Genomic DNA, 23,393 nt, shown 5'->3' with positions numbered 1-23,393 from the left:
CCATCTCCTCTCCGGGATGCTCTTCCTCCTCTCTTCTTTTAGGCTGGGAAAAGCTGCTGGTGGTTCCCTTCCTCTTCATTCTTTACTGTCTCCTACAAGAATCACACTGACTGAACTATGTTTTTTCCTTTGATAAATTTCATTATTAACTATGATACAATCTGATGTGTACAATTTAAACCTTTAAAGAGATACTTAACATGTAAAGGTTTTTTCAGCTGTAAACTAAATGATATGACTGTACTGTGATGAAACACATCAATGTTGGTGTTATTATGACCTTGACACCAAAATTATAAAAAAAACGAAAAAAACCAGCATTAAACAAGCAGGATGTAGTTTTCAAACAGTGCATGAAAACCTGGTGTGACTGGGGGTTTGGTTACACTTTAATGTCATGTAAAGTCTTAGTGAATGTGTGATCTCTATTGACTTACAGCCTGTTGATAGAACCACAGGTTGTAATTATCAAAAAAAAGAAGAGAAAAACTTCCACAGACGATCCCCCACCACCCTTCTGTGGCTGTTCTCTAACATTAGCTAGCTACAGAAGTAAAAATTAGCAAGGCCCAGGCTCACTGGAAACTGTGGCTCATCTCGCAAGCAAACACTTTATGTGAATTTAGACACTATTAGCATTTAATACATAGTGAACAGTTATATTAGCATGTAGTCTAACCCAGTCTAACTAGTGTCTTACTGTCACACCGAAGTCCAGCTGTCATCCATGAGTGAGGTCTAAGAGCAGCCCCCTCAGGAGGGTCGTGTCGCCTCGTATCTGTAGCAGCATAGACTGTACAGGACGTGACGTCACATGGTGCATTCGAAAGACATCTTTTACGATGTTGATGTTTCTCCCTGCTGACGTCTGACGTTACGGTGAGCGTATTGCGTCACTTCCTGTTGTAGCGCTGTGTTGTGTTCTGTGACTGTTGTAGCTTATCCACTCCATCTAATTTGATATTCATTAAATCTGTGTGTAGCGGTAATATTTGAATCGTAACATACACTCGTTTTCTTCACGCACCCTCTCAGTACTTAATTCTAAGTTAATCTGTTATCTCTGTCCGCTAGCCTAGCACTTAGCAGTTAGCATGGCTTCTCCCTCTTCCTCTCCTTCTCTTTCCTGCTCAGTGTGTCACATGTTTAGTTACTCCTCTGCCTCCTTTAGTGATAATGATACCTGTAATAAATGCAGTCTGTTTGTAGCTTTGGAGGCGAGGCTCTCTGAATTGGAAGCGCGGCTCCACACCATGGAAAACACCCCGCTAGCTGTTAGCCAGGCTCCCTTAGCCGGTGCGGACCGCAATAATATAGCTGCTAGTGTAGCTTCTGCTAGCCGTACCCTAGCAGCTCCCGAGCAGCCAGGAAGTCAGGGTAGCTGGGTGACAGTTCGTAGGAAACGTAGTCCTAAGCTCAAGCCCGCTGTCCCGGCACACCACAAACCGCTTCACGTTTCTAATCGTTTTTCCCCACTCAATGACACACCCGCTGAGAAACCAACTCTGATCATTGGCAGCTCCGTAGTCAGAAACGTGAAGCTAGCGACACCAGCGACCATAGTAAAATGCCTCCCAGGAGCCAGAGCGGGCGACATAGAAGCAAATTTGAAACTGCTGGCTAAAGATAATCGTAAATACAGTAAGATTGTTATTCATGTCGGCGGTAATGACACCCGGTTACGCCAATCGGAGGTCACCAAAGTTAGTGTGGCATCGGTGTGTAACTTTGCCAAAACCATGTCGGACGCCGTAGTTTTCTCTGGACCCCTGCCTGATCTGACAAGCGATGATATGTTTAGCCGTATGGCATCGTTTCGCCGCTGGTCGTCTACGTGGTGTACTGCAAACGACGTTGGCTTTATAGACAATTGGAGCTCTTTCTGGGGAAAACCTGGTCTGATTAGGAGAGACGGCATCCATCCCACTTTGGCTGGTGCAGCTCTCATTTCTAGAAATATGGCTGATTTTATTAGAACTCCTAAAGCATGACAACCCAGAGTTCAGACCAGGATGCAGAGTTGTAGTCTTCCACACCTCTCTGCAGTTTCCTCTCAGCTGTCACCCTCCAGTAAATCACTTAGCTTTATTGAGACTGTGTCTGTCCCCCGACCACCAAAATTCAATAAATTAAGCAAATCAAAACTAAACAAAAGACATAGTAACCATAAAAATCTAATTAAAATTAATACCACTATTTCAACTGAGCGAAGAAACAGGACAATTAAATGTGGTCTGTTAAATATTAGATCTCTCTCGTCTAAATCTCTGTTAGTAAATGATTTGATAACTGATAACCAGATTGATTTGTTCTGCTTGACTGAAACCTGGTTGCAGCAGGAAGAATATGTTAGTCTAAATGAATCAACTCCTACTAGTCATACTAACTGTCATGTTCCTCGAATCACGGGCCGAGGAGGAGGAGTGGCAGCAATTTACCTCTCTAGCTTAAAAATGAACCAGAGACCTAAACCTAGTTACAGTTCATTTGAAAATCTTACTCTCAGTCTCTCTCATCCAGATTTAAAAGCTCAGAAACCAGTTTTATTTGTTGTTGTATATCGTCCTCCTGCTCCTTACTCTGAGTTTTTATCTCAATTCTCAGACTTTTTATCTGATTTAGTGCTCAGCTCAGATAAAGTCATTATTGTGGGTGACTTCAACATTCATGTTGACGTGGACAGTGACAGCCTTACGACTGCTTTTAATTCAATATTAGACTCAATTGGGTTTTCTCAACATGTAAATAAACCAACTCATAGTTTTAATCATACCCTTGACCTCGTTCTGACTTATGGCATAGAAATCAAACAGTTAACAGTATTTCCCCGGAACCCTCTTCTTTCTGACCATTTTATGATAACATTTCAATTTACAACAATAGATTGTATAGGAGTTAAGAATAAATATCATTACAGTAGATGTCTGTCTCACAATTCGGTGACTAAATTTAAGGAAATAATACCCTCTCTATTTAGTCCAGCACCACTTACTGATATAATGGAAGGGAAATATTATAATTTTACCCCCACAGAAGTGGATTATATTGTTAATAATGCTGCAGCCTCACTGCGTACAACACTTGATAGTGTTGCACCTGTAAAAAAGAAAGTTCTATCTCAGAGAGGACCTGCTCCTTGGTATAATTCCCAGCTGCGGACTTTAAAGCAGGCGTCCCGAAAGCTGGAAAGGAAGTGGTACTCCACTAATTTAGAGGAAGTTTATGTAGCTTGGAAAAAAAGTCTAGTAATTTATAAAAAAGCTCTTCGTAATGCCAGGACAACATATTATTCATCTTTAATAGAGGAAAACAAGAACAACCCCAGGTTTCTCTTCAGCACTGTAGCCAGGCTGACAAAGAGTCAGAGCTCTGTTGAAACTTGTATTCCTTTAGCTTTGAGCAGTAACAACTTCATGAGCTTCTTTACAAATAAAATTATTACGATTAGAGAAAAAATTAATCTGGCCCTTCCTGCAAATGTCACAGATGTATCATCGAGTACAGATACTTTAGAATTGGCTGTAAGACCAGATGGATATTTAGAATTTTTCACCCCCATACATCTCTCTGAACTCATTTCAATAGTTTCTACATCCAAACCATCAACATGTCTTTTAGATCCTATCCCAACTAGACTGTTCAAGGAGGCTTTACCTTTAATTAATTCCTCAATGTTAGATCTGATTAATCTCTCTCTAGTAACAGGTTATGTACCACAGGCTTTTAAGGTTGCTGTAATCAAACCTTTACTTAAAAAGCCCACTCTAGATCCAGATGTTTTAGCCAACTATAGACCAATTTCCAACCTCCCATTTCTCTGTAAAATTCTGGAAAGAACAGTTGCAAATCAATTATATGAACATTTACAAAGGAATAGCCTGTTTGAAGAGTTTCAGTCAGGCTTCAGAGTGCATCATAGCACAGAAACAGCTCTGGTGAAAGTTACTAATGACCTTCTCATAGCGTCAGATAATGGACTGGTCTCTATACTTATTTTATTGGACCTTAGTGCAGCATTCGATACAATCGACCACAAACTTTTATTACAGCGACTAGAACATTCTATTGGCATTAAAGGGACAGCACTGGACTGGTTTAAATCCTACTTATCAGACAGGTTCCAGTTTGTGCATGTCAACAATGACTCTTCTGAGCATACTAGGGTTAATCATGGAGTTCCTCAGGGTTCTGTCTTAGGACCAATACTGTTCACATTATACATGCTTCCCTTAGGCAACATTATTAGGAAGCACTGTATTAATTTCCATTGTTATGCTGACGACACTCAATTGTATTTATCTATGAAGCCAAATGAAACTAATCAGCTAGCTAGACTGCAAGATTGTCTTAAGGACATAAAGACCTGGATGACCTATAATTTCTTACTACTAAATTCAGACAAGACTGAAGTCATTGTATTTGGCCCCAAACATCTTAGAGAATTGCTTTCAAAGCATATAGTTACTCTGGATGGCATTACATTGGCCTCCAGTACTACTGTGAGGAACCTCGGTGTTATCTTTGACCAGGACATGTCCTTTAACTCGCACATAAAACAAATCTGTAGGACTTCCTTTTTCCACCTGAGAAATATTGTGAAAATCAGGAACATCCTGTCTCAGAGTGATGCAGAAAAATTAGTCCATGCATTTGTTACTTCTAGGCTTGACTACTGTAATTCCTTATTATCAGGTTGTCCCAATAGCTCTCTGAAACATCTACAGCTGATCCAAAATGCTGCAGCCAGAGTACTGACGGAAGTTAGCAAGAGAGATCATATTTCTCCTATATTGGTTTCTCTTCATTGGCTCCCTGTTAAATCTAGAATAGAATTCAAAATCCTTCTTCTGACATATAAAGCTCTTAACAACCAATCTCCATCATATCTTAAAGACCTGATAGTACCATATTACCCTAGCAGAACTCTTCACTCTCAGACTGCAGACTTACTTGTTGTTCCTAGAATCTCTAAAAGTAGAATGGGAGGCAGAGCCTTCAGTTATCAGGCACCTCTCCTGTGGAACCAGCTCCCAGTTTGGGTTCGGGAGGCGGACACCCTCTCTATTTTTAAGACCAGGCTTAAAACCTTCCTTTTCGACAAAGCTTATAGTTAGGGCTGACTGGGTGACCCTGACGGGGTGAGCTGGTGTTTTCATTTGCACAACTGACTTCCCCTCTTGACGTCCCTTTAGTTTGCCCCTAGTTATGCTGCTATAGGCCTAGGCTGCTGGGGAACCTCTCTGGATGCACTGAGCCCTTCTCTAACTACCTATGTATTTACTATATATACCATTATTGCATTACATTCACTCTGTTTCTTTCTGTGTCCTTTCTCCGAGTGTCCCTGGTCCCAGAGCTGGATGCTGGATGCTTCAGATGTGTGGCTGTGTTATGGTCCTTGTGTCCCACCCCCCCACCTCTCTATCTCTACCCCTCTATCTGTATCCCTCTATCTCTACCTCTACCCCTCTATCTCTACCTCTCTACTTCTTCTGTCCCTCTCAACCCGCCCGGCCAGCAGGCAGATGGGTCCCCCCACATTAGAGCCGGGTTCTGCTCAAGGTTTTTTTCCCTGTTAAAAGGGTGTTTTCCTTGCCACTGTCGCCTTTTGGCTTGCTCTGGGGGTCAGGCATATGGGTTCTGTAAAGCGTCTCGAGACAATTTGACTGTAATTGGCGCTATATAAATAAAATTGAATTGAATTGAATTGAAAGCACTCGGACATCGGCGTTTCACTCGTTATTCGTCTTTCCTGGACTTTCGCTCTTTATGGCCGGCCACAACCTTTCATATACATATTTTTGAATTAGATCATTCAGAACTGGGGTGGCAGCCGGGGTGGCAAGGCATCTTCTAGGGGTGGCAGTTGCCACCCAATGCCACCCCAGTAGATCCACCCCTGTTCAGAATGGTAAAATTATTGGCCTGCTTCAAGCAAAGAAAACACCTAAGGAGATTGGTGAAACTACTAAAATCATGTTATGAACCATCCAATGCATCATTAAAACCTGGAAGGATAGTGGTGAGCCATTGTCTTCAAGGAAGAAATGTGGTCGGTCATGTGGTCTGATAAGTCCAGAATTGCGATTTTCCAAAGTGATGGATGCATCAGGGTAAGAAGACAGGCAGATGAAGTGATGCACTCATCATGCCTAATGCCTACAAGCCTGTGGAGGTTAGCGTTATGATCTGGGGTTGCTGCATTTAGTCCGGATCCCACTAACGTTCAGATTCATTGGACTCACATTGTGAATGAGTGGATCAGGGAGCATGAGACATCATTTTCACACATGGATTGGCCTTCACAGAGTCCAGACCTCAGCCCCACAGTGAATCTTTGGGATGTGCTGGAGAACACTTTGCGCAGCCGTCCGACTCTTCCATCATCAATGCAAGATCTTGGCAGAAAATCAATGCAACTCTGGACAGAAATAAATGCTGTGGCAGTGTGCCTTTCTCAAACCTAGAGGTGGTCCAACAAAATATTAGTGTGTGACTTTTTTTTTTTTTGGACGGGTAGTGTATATCCGTCCAAGTTTGCAGTGTGAAATCACCTGTCTGTGAGCTGTCAGTGGCTCCAGTTTGTTACTCAAACGAGGAATTATTACGAATGTGCTCAAAGAATTGTGGGTCAGAATGAAAAGAAAAAGCATTATGGCTTGCATACTGCAAAATGAGACCGGATGTATTTTTGACATATGTATTGGGGCATTGTAAGCCTTTTTCTGGTGCGCAATGTAGTATAGTAGTATTAGTACACTCTCCTTTACAGGTCACCACTCTTCAGTCAACGTGGTTTGTTTGTCTTTTCACCAATACTGGATATTTGACTCAAATGCTTACATCATTATTTGAGAGTTTACACAACGAAACACTTCTAATAGGTACACTGTAAATCAAATTTGTTTTGCAGCTTTTTGCAGCTGTTTGCAGCACAGTGGTGCATCGAGCTAAATACCAACATATAATGACATGCTAGGGTTTAGGACACATAATGCTTTCCCTGTTAAACTCTCTAGTTCATCATTTTAAATACTGTGCAAATTTTTGAATTTTTCAAAGTAAATGTTAAAACCAATTATAAATGACATGGGGTTTTATCTGTATAAACTTTTTTGTGGTTATAAAAAAAACTGGAAAGTGCTTTTATTTCTGTCAAAAACAGAGACTCATTGCCTTTACTGTACGTGGACCAAGTATGCTTACTGTTCTGCGTAGTCGTCACCCCAAAGACTCATTCTGAGTCAGCAACAGCCTTGCCTTGTCTCGCATCATAGTTAAATGAATGTTCTGAGGTTTTTAACAGTTGGTCTGATGAAATAAGACACTTCTTTCATCATTTTGTGCTTAAGGAAATTGTGGTGTGCGGTTTTTGGTAAATGGTGGAAATAATTGGCCAATTAGTTATTGATGAAAATTATTATTAGCTGCAAGCCCATTTGATATTGCAGAAAATGTGTAAATTAAAACTTACTGACATGGAAGAAAATAGAACCAAGCTTTGTTTTTACCTTTTTCACGTAACTATGTGGTGTTTTATATATGCTAAAAGACACATCATGAGCGTTAATAAGCATTCAGCGTCATGACTGTGCATTTCCACCTTGAAACTGCATTGTACTGATGACAGTCTCCAAAACACAGATTCAGATTTCTGGGTTTTCATACGTAACAAACCTAAAGGACCAATCCTGTCAACTTGCAGGGTCGCACCTTCTGTAACATTCTTCTTCTTCTTCATCATAACTGGTTTCCAGCTCATACATTTATGGCAGAATCACTCCAAGGTTACAATTGGCCATTGGGTGGTGTGGAATAATTTTACAGTGTTTGAACGGAGTTGTAGGTGAGCTGGTGTGCTTGAGCTGCAGTCAATAGAGAGGTATGGGTGGACAGAGAGGCAATGACTTTGTATATTTGTACATTTTAGAAGAAGCATCTAGGCCTTTTCAGGACATGAAGGGATTATTTCTTCAGAGAAATCTTATATGTAACATTAGTACAAATATAAGTTATTATGGGTTGAATCAACAAAAAGAGACAGACTATAATCAACTACTTTCCTCTATAGTTTAGTATTGCTGGTAATGTGAGCATAAAATTTGAAGGTTTGCTCACATGACAGCTGAGCTATATCAAAATATCATTTGATCAGTGTGAGTATCATTGACTTCATGCTGTGGACAGAAGTCTAACAGATAAGACAGATAACTGCAGCAGTGTGCAGACTGAGGCCAACCTCAAACCCATCTAGGCACTCCAGAAGGCCATCTGCACCGCAGATAAGATGAGGCCTTGTCGCAAGGACCGTCATTCATATGAACTCCAGGGCCTGCTGTTAACAATGATGAGGAACATAATGCGATGAAAGCCGACCGCTGGGTATTTATCTGGCAACATTCATAATAAATAAAACCACATTTTATTTGGTTCAGATAAAAGTGACATAATGCACGGGATCAGAAGAGATTTAGCCTCGTTTTGAAGGACACAATAACGTCATTCGGTACTGCTTCTGATTTCTAAACTGTCAGACTGAGGTAAGAGCCACTCACAAGGTCAAGTCTGGATGAGATATACTTTGTCACTTGCTGAAAACTATTAGACATTGCCATGTGAGTGAAAACACATCTTTCTGTTCTGTAGCCATAATGTAAACTGACTGGTCATCTTTATGATCTAACATCATTTTAAATAGTGAAGACACCTTCAAAGGGTTACATTACAGTTTTTCTCAATTGATAAGACACTAAATTCCATTCACTGCACACAGCCACCAACTGACTGCACACATTTCTCAAAAACAGGACTCTGCTGTCAAAATTTTGGACACTATTCATGGTTTGCACACAGTTTCCAAAACTCTTGCACTCTTTTTGCAAAAGACTGAATATGTTTTTTGCTCATTTGAACACACTTTTTCACTCATAGCACACATTTTTCAAAAAGTGAACACTAGGAAGCAGAATTGGGACACTGTTCCAACACTGCTGTCACAATTAATACACAACAGGTCAAAACTGAAAACACTTTTGCCAATGAAGTGCACACTATAAAACCTGCTGGGAAATAGCATTAGCTGTTCAGAATGGATGTCAGAGGAGCAAGAGGTCATGTTGGAAGAAGAGGACGTGGACGACCCAGATCATGGCCAGAACCAGAACCTGGACCTGGACCTGCCCATGCACCTGGTCCTGGACCACTTTACATGGTATGTAAATGTTGTTTGTCACTTCAGTGACATGTCTATACTGGAACAATACAAGCAGTCAGAAATGTTCTGAGAATACTGTAAAAAATCTAATGCATAATTCTGGTTCACAAGTGCTGGTAAAATTACAGAAAGTGTACATGACTGACTTTTTCTCTGTTTCATGTACATTTGTTACAGAGAGTTTTTCAGTTGGATTCTGATGATACACATGAAGACATCTATGTGGATGAGGCTGGTTTCAACCTGGCCAAGAGGTGGAGAAGAGGGAGAAACATCATTGAACAACGGGCTAAAATCAACGTCCCAGGACAGCGTCAGGGCAACGTAACCCTCTGTGCTGCAATAAGCAATCTTGGAGTAACTGACCGTCATGCAGTTCTGGGCCCATAGAACCCCAGCATTTGTTGACTTTCCTAGATGGACTTGGTGAGGGTCTACTGACACGGTGCAGCAGGGTGTTTGGCAAGAAGACACAATTTTTGTTACTCCACCAAGGAACGGGCGGAGTTATGTGACGATCAGTGTATGTTTGTCTGTGAATCTGTGAATCTGTGAATCTGTCTGTCTGTCTGTTTGTGTGAAACATTACTGAAAAACGGAGCAACAGATTTGGATGAAATTTTCAGAGAAGATCAGAAATGACACAAGGACCAAGTGATTAGATTTTGGCAGTGATGCAGCTTATAGTCTGGATCTACAGCTTTGTTAAAGATTTCCCATTGGGAGATATAGCAGCCGGCACAGCGTCCTTGTAACCACGATGTGAACACTGTGCCGGTTACCCACTGATGATCACATGATTGCGATCGTACTACAAATTGACTGTGATTTATCAGTTGGAAATCATACAAGGAACAAATGATTAAACTGTGGGCTGTTTCTGAGTCCCATCAGTTCCTGCCGCCCGCTACATATTTAGGTCACGCAATGTAGCAAACCCCAGCCAGACACGTTGAGTTGAGCCGCCAGCCTCATTTTGAACACAAATTCACCTTTCTGTCCTTCACTCATTTCTTCACAGTAAGAGCTTGTCCCCACTAGGTGCTTCTAAGTTTAGACACATCCTTTGTCAGACAGCAGCAGCGTGTAATCGTTGTCTTTCATCTTTATGTGAATTTTCTGACTTTTCGGCAGCGTCTTCGTCATGTCAAGAAACCGCTTCTTAGAGAATCACTTCCTGTGCTGCTGGAATGGTGACAAAATAAAAGCCCGCAACATTAAAACTACGTCTTCAAAATAAAAGCATGGAAGGAACGGTTATTTTAACAGCAAACAAAAGCAAAACAAAGGTTTGCCAAAAGTGATGAACTGATCAACAGCCTTTTATAAGAGTAATTTACATGCAATTTGGTATTCATACATAACATGCACATGCATAACACATGCTTGTGCTCAGCGCAAGGCCATTTTTTATTAGAGATTTCATCCGTCGGAAATGATACGTCAACTGAGCAGCCTTGGCGGAGTACTGCGCTCTCTGAGTGCTTTTCTAGTTGTCTGGGACAATGTTAGTTTTATAGAGGACTATTGATTCGGTAATGGTTCAATGGTTTTTCTGCCGCCATATTCTCCCTTCATCAATCCTATTGAAGAATTCCTCTCTACATGGAGGTGGAAGGTATATGAGCAGCAGCCATACTTTGGGAAAATCTCTTGCAATCAGTGGTCTTGGCATGTGGTGATGTTTCTGTTGATGCATGTCAGGGCTGGATCAGACACACTAGGTCTTTCTTTCAGAGAAAACATAGCTAGTGATGTTGATGAGGTCCTGTGGTCTGACCAGGCTGAAAGAATTGATGCAGACGTGGTGTAAATATTTGCATACTGTACTGTGTACAATACAGTGCTCTATTTTTTGTCTAGCATTATTTTTATTTTATAATGTACAGTCAGGCACTGCAACGGCCTCCTCTGATTCATTTATAGGATGCATTTGTGTTTAAGTTGTCATTTTTTTAAGGACTATCATTTTTTTATACTTCTTGTGAAAACACAGTGAGAGAGGAGTGTTTTGTATTTAGCAGTGCAGTGTCTTACTTTTGCTTCGTGTGTCTTAATTTTGAAAACAAAGTTAAAATTTTGACAATAAAGTGCGCTTTTGACACAAGCGTGCAGTGCTTTGTGAATTGTGTTCAAATACAAAAAAATAGTGTGCAGTGTGTTGGGAAATGTGTGCTATTTCTCAGGAACAGTATCTTATCAATTGAGAAAAACTGTAAACACACTGTAACTTTGTTAGGTTTATTGTATTTTGAAGAATAAACTGTTCTGCTAAATGTGCATTTAAACTGAGGAGGAGGCTTTCACAATGAGCGCAGAGTTTTATCTGTATCATTACAGCGTGTATACACTACATGCAATGACATGATATACCTGAACCTCAGTAAGCAAATAAGAGTTTATTTGTACAGCACCTTTCAAAGCTAACATTGTAATGTGCTTTACAAAAACAAATGCAATAGGATTAGCTGAAATGACTCCAAGATGTGAGCAGCTGCAAAGCAAGAAAAGCAGTTAGCAAGTAGTTGAAGATGTAAATGAGGTATACAGACTGAAAGGCAGGTTTTTGTAGAGATAAAGGGCATGGAGGGAGAGATGTGGAGCAAATAAACTGTGAGGTAAAAGAACATATTAAGAAGTGTTTGTTGTTTTGTGCACTGAAAAGCATAAATATAAACACAAACATGATTATTCGGCTTGAAATCAAAAATTTTAAATAATACAATTATCAAGTTCTAAAGGCTGCAATTTACTTTTAACAGTTGTAAACAAAGTTTACATGCACTTGTAAATACCATTTTTATCAAGCAGACTTGAGTTTCCAATGACTCCTATAACTCTTTTGTCAGTTTTATTACAAATCCTCTGGAAATATGATAAAATCTGCTGGGTAAAAAATATAGGTAGAGCAATTCTAAGATTTTTTTAACTGCCCTTTGGCCATTTTCACCTCAATTAGAGAGAACCGGTGCAGTCCAAATAAATTTGTTTACTTCCTGACTTGTTTCTTCAGCGCAGTTCATAGGATCTCGATGGGGATTAACTCCAAACTCTTGGAAGGTTGATCTAAAACTTTCAATGTAGCCTGATTTAGCTATTTCTCTACCACTTTTGATGTGTGTTTGTAGTCCTCTGGCTGATGATTTTAGGCTATCCTGAAGAATGTGGAAGTAATCCTCCTTCTTCATTATACAGTTTACTTTGTGTAAAGTACCAGTTCCTCTGGCACCAAAACAGCCCACAGCATATTACTACCACCACCATGCTTAATGGTAGGTTTGATGTTCTTGGGGTTAAAGGTTAAAGGCTAAAGGCCTTACCTTCTATTCTCCAAACATATCTCTGGTCATTGTGGCCCAATAGCTCAATTCTTGTTTCATCTGATCACAGAACTTTCCTCCAGAAGGTATTTTCTTTGTCCATGACCTCCTTCTTTCATCACAGCCTGTCAGCCCTGGTGATGGAAAACACTGTGGACACTGACACCTCTGTCCCGGCAGTTTCTAATTCATTGCAGAACTGCCGGAACAGAGGTGTTGGTGATTCTTGGCTGACCTTTGACCATCCGGACCAGTTGTCTCTCAGCAGCAGGTGATAGTTTGTGTTTTCTTCTTGATCTTGGCAGTGACACAACTGTACCATGCACTTTATATTTACAGTACAAACAATTGTTGGTACGCATGATTTCATGATCTGTAGCTGCTTTGAAATGGCTCCAAGCAACTTTCCTGGCTTGTTTAAATCAGTGATTTACTTTTTCAGAGTTACTCAGAGCTTCCCACTGTAATGTTTGTGGTTGAGTTTAATGAGTGTAGCATAATGGCCCAATTTAAATTGCCTCAGAGAAGTCAGTAGCTGTAGTTATTTGTAATGAATCTTGAGAAGTGAAGAGGCCATCCCACTAAGCAAATTTGATTAACACGACTTTCTACATCACCAAAGTTGTTTTATGTGTATTTCTGACCTAGCAGATTTTGTCTTATTTCCAGAAGTCCTTTAATAAATTTCTGAAAGAACCCAAAATGCATTAGTGTTTTTGGTGATCAAATTTCAGTGATTCCATCATAGAAAATTAGGATGGATAGGAGTCATTGGAACCTCAAGACTACCATGATATACACGGCGTCTACACTAGTGTATGTAAACTTTTGTTTACACATGTACATATTTTTTTATTATTATTACTTTATTTAGCCTGATTGCAGAATATGCGATACTTACACGCAGCTACTGAGAGATGAATGACCTACTTGTTTCAGTCTTTTTCTTATTGGAGTTATTTTAACCTTCATCATTATTACTTACTTATTTGGTGTTTCATGTGGTCATTAAGCGTTAGGTATTTATCAACCTAAATCGATAAATCAGTGTCCGTGAATGCTCTTACAAATTATACAAAGTTATACAATCTTCAGGCAGCTCGCTACAGTGCCAGACTTTGAAAACCCTGGTTTACCAGGTAGAAGAGAATAGAATGATATTTGCTGCATTATGGTAAATATGGACTACAGTGTTTATGAGTCTGATCTTTACTACAGATTGAACAGTAGGATTTTTAGATGTGCTGGGGAATGTAGAATTTTTTTTTTTTGTACAGAATCTGGTGCAACCAGATTTTTAAATCAGACATGTAGAATTAAGTGATTTTGATGACATATTTTGATTTTAAACTTAGATTTGGCTCATCTTCCTGATGGTACCACACACTACAGATTTTTAGTTGAAGGACTGCCAGAAATCTATAATCTGCTTTTTTTTCTTCTGTTTTAAAAATATAAGTGGCATCATTTTTACTTATTTTTTATAAGGAAAACATGATTGTAAAACTTGCTTTTGGGTTTCAGAAGGTCAATGCAATAATCATTGTCGTTACAGTTTCTACAGTTTATTTTTGTCATCAGTAGGTCATGCTATAAAGATAAACCTCATGCCACCAATGCACTGCATGTTACCTGGCACTAGTATTATGTACACTACCGTTCAGAAGTTTTGGGTCACTTAGAAATGTCCTTATTTTTGAAACAAAAGCATTTTTTTCAATGGAGATAATTTTAAATGAATCAGAAATACAGTCTACACATTGTTAATGTGGTAAATGACTCTTTTTTTTTCAATGGAATATCTCCATAGGGGTACAGAGGAACATTTCCAGCAACCATCACTCCTGTGTTCTAATGCTACATTGTGTTAGCTAATGGTGCTGAAAAGCTACCTGATGATTAGAAAACTCTTGTGCAGTTATGTTAGCACATGGATGAAAGTGTGAGTTTTCATGGAAAACATGAAACTGTCTGGGTGACTCCAATACCTCTACCTTTATTGTCTTCATAATATACTTTGAAACTGAAGTGACTTGTTCCCAGCTGCATGAATAAAGTACAATTTCATAAATTTGATATTCTCACCAAATAAAAATTACCAGTGTCTGTCACTGTGGCTTGATATCCTTTGTCCAACTTTCTACAGGCTCGAGCGTTTAACATCTATCCACCCTTTCTATCTTACTTCTCTCTTTCTGTTTTTCATCACGTCTCTTGGCTGTCTGCATCTCCATCTCCATCTCCATTGATCTTGTTTCTACCACTCCATTAACCTCTCAGAGGCTTTTGCTGTGTAATCCACTCAAAAATCCTCCTTCAGTCACTGCCCCTCCTGTCATTCCATGAGGATTTTGTCACCCACTTTAAGAAGAGAAGGTGTCCAATGTCAGCTTTTCGCAGCACTCCCTCCATATCTCCTAAGCTCACTGACTGATCTCCCTCCAAACTGTTCTCTTCGCAGTGATTACTGTACTGTCCCCTTTTCTGCTGCTTTCCTTCCTGCTCTGTTTTGCATCTGGTTGTGTCATCTTCAAGTAAAACAAAATTACTCATTTTCAAACCAACCCTCAATCCCACCGATATATTTGGAGTCTGTGCTTCATGTTGCCACCAACACACTCAACTGTGATTCAGTCTACTCAGTCCTTTGCCTTTGGCACTAAACCACCAGATGCTCTTGGTCTTTGTTACAAACTATCACGAGTCATCTTTGACTTGGTTGATATCATTTCTTTGTCATGTTGGACCACACCATGATTGCTCACAGTGATTCCTGCTCAGCTTTCCAACAATGGTTTGTTGCTCAGACACAAATAATGGTGATGTGAGGACCACATGTTGGTGAAAACACAATCTTGCAAATTTGCAGTCATCAACAAACTGTTTTCGGTAAACTTATTATACTGTTTGGCTTCTTGAGCACTTTTCAGAGTCATACAGCCTCTCCTGTTTAAATATATCCTCCACATGTATGTCACAGAAGCACAGGGTTGCTGGCTTGATGAGTCCAGCTTGTCTTGAACAGGAGCTCTGGCTGGAAGTCATCAAGCATCACAAAAGTCTTTGTCATGGTGGCCCGGTGCTAACCCAAGTCCCCTGGCTGAAAGTCTGCTGATTTTAGGCCAATTCATGGTTTCTGCATTTTGACAGCAGAAATACATGCAGTTTTAGTCATACTACAGTAGGTACACATGCATGCAGACAATTTCATTGCCCTTAATATTAAAAACAGAAAAGCGCATCTGGCTCTGTGATGCTAGTTTTATTGTAGTGGTCACAACTGACAACTAATGGCTTTTCAGTTGCACCAAGAGTGCAGAATTTTAGTTTTTGTCAGAATCTAGTTTGTGCAAATTCTTTATTTTTGGCAAATTTTGAAGTGAGACATGTAGAGCAAAGTGATTTTGACAGAATGTCATGTTTTGGTTAAGTTCTTCAAACACATGATAAGTGCAAAGACAATGAGGAAGTTGAAAATGTGACCATTGTTTCATTATTTCTCACGGTTTCTAGCTCCTACAAATAGTTTAGTTTTGGCGATTATTTTATTACTTTTTTTTTCTTTAAAGATACCATGCATTTAAGGTGGGCAGCAGGTTTGGGGTTTCAGAGGATTAAGTCACGTTGTCACTTATGGTTTGGTTCAGTTTAGGCCCCAAAACTACTTGGTTAAGTTTAGGAAAAGATCATGGTTGGGTTAGAAATGCACTCTTACATGTCATTTAGCACATGTTACAAGATATAGAAAAAAGGAGCAACTGTAGCTGAGTAGATTTGACTACAGACTTATGGCATCTATTTCTGACATTCATAGATTTTTATAGGTCTGTCAGACCACCATGCACGTTGCAAAGTGACACTAAATTGTGTTCAACTATGACACTAAGGGGTCCTGACTGTGTATTGTGACATATTGTGGCTACTTGAGACCAGATGTGGGCAGAAACATGTCCACCTTTAAGCCTAATTACCGCTGACAAATGAAACTGTAATGATGGGGAGTTAGGTCATCACTCCTGCCTGTCTCACTGCTTTAGTCATGCAGTTTGTATGACTGTGAGTATATTTTCTGTGCAGTGTGCATTATTCTGGAGCTTCTGGTGGAATTTACTGAAATCCTTCCCTCCCCCTCTAACTTTATCTTGTCTCTGTTTTTCCACAGAGAGTAGATGTTTCTCTTCAGCAGGAGAAAGACCTTATAGTGGAGCGTTTCCTCTGTAGGTTGTGAATCTGAGTTTATGAACATGTTAACGCAACAAATACTTGCATACTGCAAGAAAGACGTTTTCCATGAGAAAACTGACGCAGCAGTGCAGAGTTTGCTCAAAAATAGCAGGATAAGTCAGGGGTAATACCCAGACATGGCACACAGAGCTGTGATACAGTGTGTTATCGCACACTGCTGATTCACTGTGTGTTTTGAAGAGTGGTGTAAGCATGTGTGTGCACGCATATGCTGAAGTGGACGCACATGTAGCTGAGTTGCTTATTCACCCCAGGATGACGCATGTGATTAAGACGACTGCTGAAGCCGCCCAGACAGGCTGCAAAAACACACACACATATATATACGTGATGCTTCGCAGTAGGATTATGCAGTTAAACCTGTGAGTTCAATCTGCGGCTGGTGGCTAATACCTTCTAAGGAGGTTTGCAGTGGACGGCGGCGTTCTGGACTGCTAATACTGTGTGGACATGTCCCTGTCTGCAGTGTAGGAGAGGTCACCAGACAATCTGTAGTCAGTCTGTGCACAGATTTGTTTTAGAAAGTATTTCTGTGCTGTTTTACTCCACACATCTGCCTTGTACTGCACAAAGGAATACAGTTTTTGGTTGCTACTGGATTTGAAACTTAAAGTAGGTTGTAAGAAAGAAGATTAAAGGGGTTGAAGTGCAGCAGGGTCAGACAGGTCTAAGGAAACCAATATGCCAATATGCTTCTGGACATTAACGGAAAAATGGTAAGAAGTGTCTCCACCTTTTCTTTGCTTTGTATGTCTTTTCTGTGTCCAGTTTTGACTGATTCTGTTGTCACTGTGTCTTGTGCAGGTTTCAGCTACAGAAGAATGTGTAGGACCAATGAGACTGACCCAAGAGCCAATTCAGGTAAGAGTAAACACAGACTCACTTCAACGCTTGGAATCATGTTACAAAGTTAACGTGATTTGGAGCTTGTTTGAGGGACTCGAATTTTCTTGATCAATTAATTAGCTGTTTGGTGAAAATGGTAAAAGATTTCCATATGACTGTCACAGAGAAGGAAAGAAAACAGATGATATTCACATATAGGAAGCTGCAATCAGCATATCTGGACTTTTTGTCATACGGATGACCCAAACTAATTAATAGATTATCAGAATAGTTGCAGATTTATTTAATGGTTGACAGCTAATTGGTTATTGGATAAATTGTTGCAGCTGTAACAAAAATGCAAGAAGCTGATTAGACAAATGGGAGAATGTTGGTCTACAATTCTACAATTCTACAATTTCATTTCGTAGACGCTTTTATCCAAAGCGACGTACATCTGACAGTAGATAAAGTAAGGTCCATTTTTGTCACCATACAGTAACCAATCAGTGCAGTTTATGAGCTCAACACCATATAGCAAATAATAAATTCAATTATTTCAATTCAGTTCATTTTTACCAAATAATGTATTTTTCTTTTGAAAAATTATTGTATGTCTGTACACTGCCATTCAAAAATTTGGGATCACTTAAAAATGTCCTTATTTGTGAAAGAAACACAGTTTTTTCAATGAAGATAACATTAAATGAATCAGAAACACAGTCTAGACATATTTAATGTGGTAAGTGACTATTCTGGAAACGACTGATTTTTGATGGAATATCTACATAGAGGTACAGAGGAACATTTCCATCACTCCTGTGTTCTAATGCTACATTGTTAGCTAATGGTGTTTAAAGGCTAATTGATGATTAGAAGACCCTTGTGCAATTATGTTAACACGAATAAAAGTATGAGTTTTCATAGAAAATCCACACTTTTGGAATCACTTGGAAAATTGCCTGGGTGACCCCAAACTTTTGAATGGTACTGTATGTTACATATAATGTGTGGTCCTCAGTTCATGTGCTCAATACTCATTTACAGGAGGCAAGATGGACACATAAAAAGTTACGAATCCTGTTGATAAAAAAGATTTGCAAAGTTCTCAATTAAAGCTCCACTTTCATCTCTAGATGTTTATACAGTGGTTATTTATATTCCATTTTGGTTGAAGTGGGATCACTGACACACTGCTTGAACTCTTGTGCACATTGGGATTTTCTGCAAGTATAATCTTTCCACTGGGAAAATCAATTACATCAACTTTCCAACAGAAAGGTGCAAAAGGCTTCAGGCGCAAAAAGCTGTGCTTCTACCAACATTTTTTTTCTCGATTACTTCAGTTGTTTTGTGTATAAAATGTCGAATAAAATAATGAAAAATGTCAACCAGTGCTTCCCATCGCCCTACAAGACACATGTCTAGTTTTGCCAACAATCCAAAGATATTTAGTTTACTGTCATAATGGAGGAAATAAAACTAAAATATTCATATTTAAGATTCAGAGAATAATTCAGAGAATTTTGACTTTTTTTCTGTAAAAGAAAAAAACACTCAAACTGATTAATTGATTATCATAATAGTTGGCTATTAATTGAAATATTTAAGCCATTAATAGTTGCAGCTCTACTAAAAGAAAGTGAGAACACATTGAAAAACAATGTTGTGAATAGTTTTCATTTATAAAGCAATTTCATGGAAAGTGCAGGAAAAAAAACAGAGTCATATTAAGTGTCCTCATGTCATTTCAGCGCAGTTTGGGATAAAATCCAGTCTTTGTTTTTTGCAAGAATACTTTATAAAGTTTATCTAAAGCCACATTTAGTCAAGTCAAGAGAATATTCTCTAAATTTAGTATTTATAGTGTAACATGTTCTATTAAATTAGTGAACTTGGATGTTAAAGAGTCTAATAATATAATATCTGATAATATTGGTCCTCTACGGCCTTTTACTGAAATGTTTTCTTAGCCAAGTGTAATTTCATTAATGTGCGTTTAGAGGCTGTTGTATTTGTTTGAGGGACACATTTTGATCTGAAACTGCATGCAACTGCCTTGTCTTCTGTGGTGTCAGTCCAGCTTGGATTTCATTCTGTCTGTTCAGAACTTGGGAATATTGCAAGGTTAGGTGGGATTGAGTAAGGGATTGTCTGTGCTCATAGTCGGGTTAGGGATTAGGACATGTGCTAGTAAGATTTATCCTTATGTAATGAAGAAAGTAAGCACTCCAAGAGGTTACCAGCTGGTTGGGATGCAGGTAACACAAGGCATTGCTCCGCTTTGCCAGTTCCTACCTTGAGAATCGGCTACTTTATTAGGTGCCCGTTTATTGCTTTGATTTGATTTGCTTTGGTTCGAGCTGTGTCGGTTTGATGGATCTCCAGGGGTTTCTGAGTTCAGCACAGCTCCCTCTCCAGCGTAGTGATGTGAGAGGCCTGGCATGCTCCTCGTGTTCATGCTGAGCTACAGTATCCTGCTGTATCCCTTCACCCTCCTCCTCCTCCTCCTTGTTCACCAAGCCAAAAAGCATTGTACCAGGAATCTCTGGCAGCAGGCAGGCAGGTGGAGGGACCAGGGCTTTTCATTAAAAGCCTTGTAAGACCTCGTCTCATGCCCCATAAAACCCCCAAAAGTGCTCTCACAAAACCCCAGCACGCTTTTAGTCATACCGCCAACCCTCTGCTGGATCCATGACCGGACCCGCCCCTCTTCTGCTTCACTCCTTGCAAAGATGAAAAGAAAGATAAAATGCTCTGCAGGAGAGCGTTATATATTGTGAGTTTTCCCTGACATTTACTGTTGCTGCCTCACAGCCCTGGAGAGTTTCTCCAGATGCCTCCTCCTCCAGCTTATCTAATGATTCATGTGCTTCACTTGTTGCACAGATAAGTGAATGTAAAGCAACTCATATGTTATTATATTGCCCCTGCGTGTGCCTGCAATGTATTTATATCTTGTTGAAAAAGAAGCAGAAGTTATGTCATTCTGCTACTTTAAGCTTTTAATACCTGCTGTTTTTCCCTGCAGGATGTTAGTACCATGTACATCTTCTACTGACTGGAACAGGAATATGAACATGCATTTACAGCCGAAGCTCCTTGTTATGAGCAAAATGTTGGGGTCGTAGGTCATAGAATCTTATTGTGTCACCAATGAAGTCATTTTTAAAGCAAAACTCACTGGCACCAGTTTCTCAAATGCAGATACACTACTGTTCAAAAGTTTGGGGTCACCCAGACAATTTCATGTTTTCCATGAAAACTCACACTTTTTTCATGTGCTAACATAATTGCACAAGGGTTTTCTAATCATCAATTATGCATAATTATGTTTCATAGTCTAACAGCTGTAAAGTCCTCAGCCTCACAGATTTACATCTAGGTGTTAACCCTTCAATATGACTTTTAGGAGTTGACCTGAAAGAAAACAAGTGCACTTTTTTAGATTCTCACAATGAGCTTGGATATAAAGTTGTCGAGGATTTGTTACACTGTTGGACAGACATATTGCTTTGAAGTATCTATATATGTAGAACCACATCTTTACTGAATAATCATTTAGGCCATAAGAAAGTATGCATCAGAATTCCAGCTTGAGATTTTCAGCTTCAGTAGTCCAAAACAAAGGGCATCCTCTTTAACATAGAAGACAAGAAAAACCAACATATACACTTCCTTTCAAAAGGCTAGGGTCACTTAGAAATGTCCTTATTTTTGAAACAAAAGCATTTTTTTCAATGAAGCCAACATTAAATGTATCAGAAATACAGTCTAGACATTGTTAATGTGGTAAATGACTATTCTAGCTGGAAACGGCTGATTTTTAATGGAATATCTACATAGGGGTACAGAGGAACATTTCCAGCAACCATCACTCCTGTGTTCTAATGCTACATTGTGTTAGCTAATGGTGTTGAAAGACTAATTGATGATTAGAAAACCCTTGTGCAATTATGTTAACACATGAATAAAAGTGTGAGTTTTCATGGAAACTTTTGAACGGTAGTGTATGTCACCTCAAAGATGAACAATATATTTAACTGTTCAATAATGTCAATAATCTTTAATATAATATTTTAATGATTTTTAATGGAATATCTACATAGGGGTACAGAGAAACATTTCCAGCAACCATCACTCTGTATTCTAATGCTACATGATTATGATTATGTATTTGCAAAACACAGCTTTTTCCTCAGCTTTTAATGAGCACTGCAGCTACCGTATATTTTCATTATCAATTTATCCCAAAGTAGCTTTGCAGAAAGTATCTTTACTCCTTTGATCCTCAAGCAGTTTTTAGACATTACTTTGCTCCTGTCACATTTTTACTCACGTGAGCTCATTTTTCATTGCAATATAAAGTTCTGGACCTTTATGGAAACAGCACAGTTTCCATTTTTAATTCTGTTTACATCTCTAGAAGTAGGGCTGCACAGTGTCTCAGTGGTTAGCACTTTCGCCTTGCAGTTAGAAGATCCCCAGTTTGTGTCCCGGCCTTCTTGGGATCTTTCTGCATGGAGTTTGCATGTTCTCCCTGTGCATGTATGGGTTTTCTCCAAGTGATCCAGCTTCCTCCCACAGTCCAAAAATATGCTGAGGTTAATTGGTGATTCTAAATTGTCCGTAGGTGTGAATGTGAGTGTGCTTGTCTATGTGTAAGTGTAGTTCTGAGACAGAATGGTGACCTTTTACAGGGTGTCCCCTGCCTTCATCCCAAGTCAGCTGGGATAGACTCCAGCCCCCTGTGACCCTAATGAGGATTAAGCGGTGTAAAGATAAAGGATGAATGGATAGATGTCTAGAAGTAGAGACAACAAAAAAAATGCACTTTGTGCAGCTGAACAAAGTTATAATGTCATAAATCATAAAAATGTTAAATGTTTTTGATTATTTCCCCCCCAAAAAATGGAATCAAGATGGAATCAACATGTGAGATGTTTTCAAAGTGCCCACGGTGCTTATAAAAGTAACATAAAGGCCTCCGGACACAAAGCTACGCAAGACACAAATGAAAAAAAAAGATACATAACATGTGACAAAAATGAGACACAAAACAACAGAGACAAAACACTTACAAAGAGACATGGACAAATTGTCATAAATGAAACAAGACACAATATGAGGCAAATAGGAAACAAAGTGAGACACAAAACTACACAAACAGAACTAAAAGAACATGTAACAAAACAACAAAAACAAGAGACAGACTAGACATTAGTGAAAAATACCATGACAGAAATGAGACACAGAACTACAGTTACAGTTAATGCTGATTACAGTGGCAACACAATATAAATACAGTATATTATTGTGAAGTCTAGTTACAGTATTAAACAGTGAACTTCAGTTTCCACTGCAGAGCTGCATGCGTCTTACTGTAATTTTACAAAAACTAACTAACTATAAAGAAAGCGATAGAAAAGCAGAAAAACATGCTCTTTTAACGGCCACCATTTCACTGTCTACACAGAGTCGTCTCTCATGTGCTGGGTCTCCTCTTCGGATAAAGTGCTCAGAGCTAGTTAGCCCAGTGACACCTCTTTGTGTCTGGGAGTCTCCCAACGTTAGATGGTATCTGGCTTGCGTGTGCAAACACAGCAGATTAACCTCTGAACTCTGAAAATGTGAGTGAACTCGCAGCAGCCGTCCAGAATAAGCCTTGTATCAACTGGAAAAGCGCTTTATAAATAAAATTTATTATTATTATTATTATTATTATTATTATTATTATTATTATTATTAACTGACGACTAACTGCACAGTGCTTTCATACAATCCATGAA

At 39.3% G+C, this 23,393-nt stretch overlaps 1 protein-coding gene across 3 annotated transcripts in view; it reads left to right on the top strand.

Annotated features, from left to right (window-relative positions):
- Positions 1 to 23,393, top strand: part of pde8b (phosphodiesterase 8B) — a 91,687-nt gene that overhangs the window by 18,688 nt on the left and 49,606 nt on the right. For 2 of the 3 annotated variants that reach the window (XM_023276380.3, XM_023276379.3), the window contains exon 2: positions 17,584 to 17,640. In XM_023276380.3, coding sequence (XP_023132148.1) covers positions 17,584 to 17,640 — 57 coding nt within the window. Of the gene's footprint in view, positions 1 to 16,698; positions 17,496 to 17,583; positions 17,641 to 23,393 lie in introns of those variants that run through there. The other variant, XM_035951043.2, reaches the window with a different exon arrangement.

This window comes from Amphiprion ocellaris, chromosome 17 (genome assembly GCF_022539595.1).
Source record: "Amphiprion ocellaris isolate individual 3 ecotype Okinawa chromosome 17, ASM2253959v1, whole genome shotgun sequence".
Lineage (NCBI taxonomy): Eukaryota > Metazoa > Chordata > Actinopteri > Pomacentridae > Amphiprion > Amphiprion ocellaris.
This window is presented reverse-complemented; position numbering and strand designations above follow the sequence as displayed.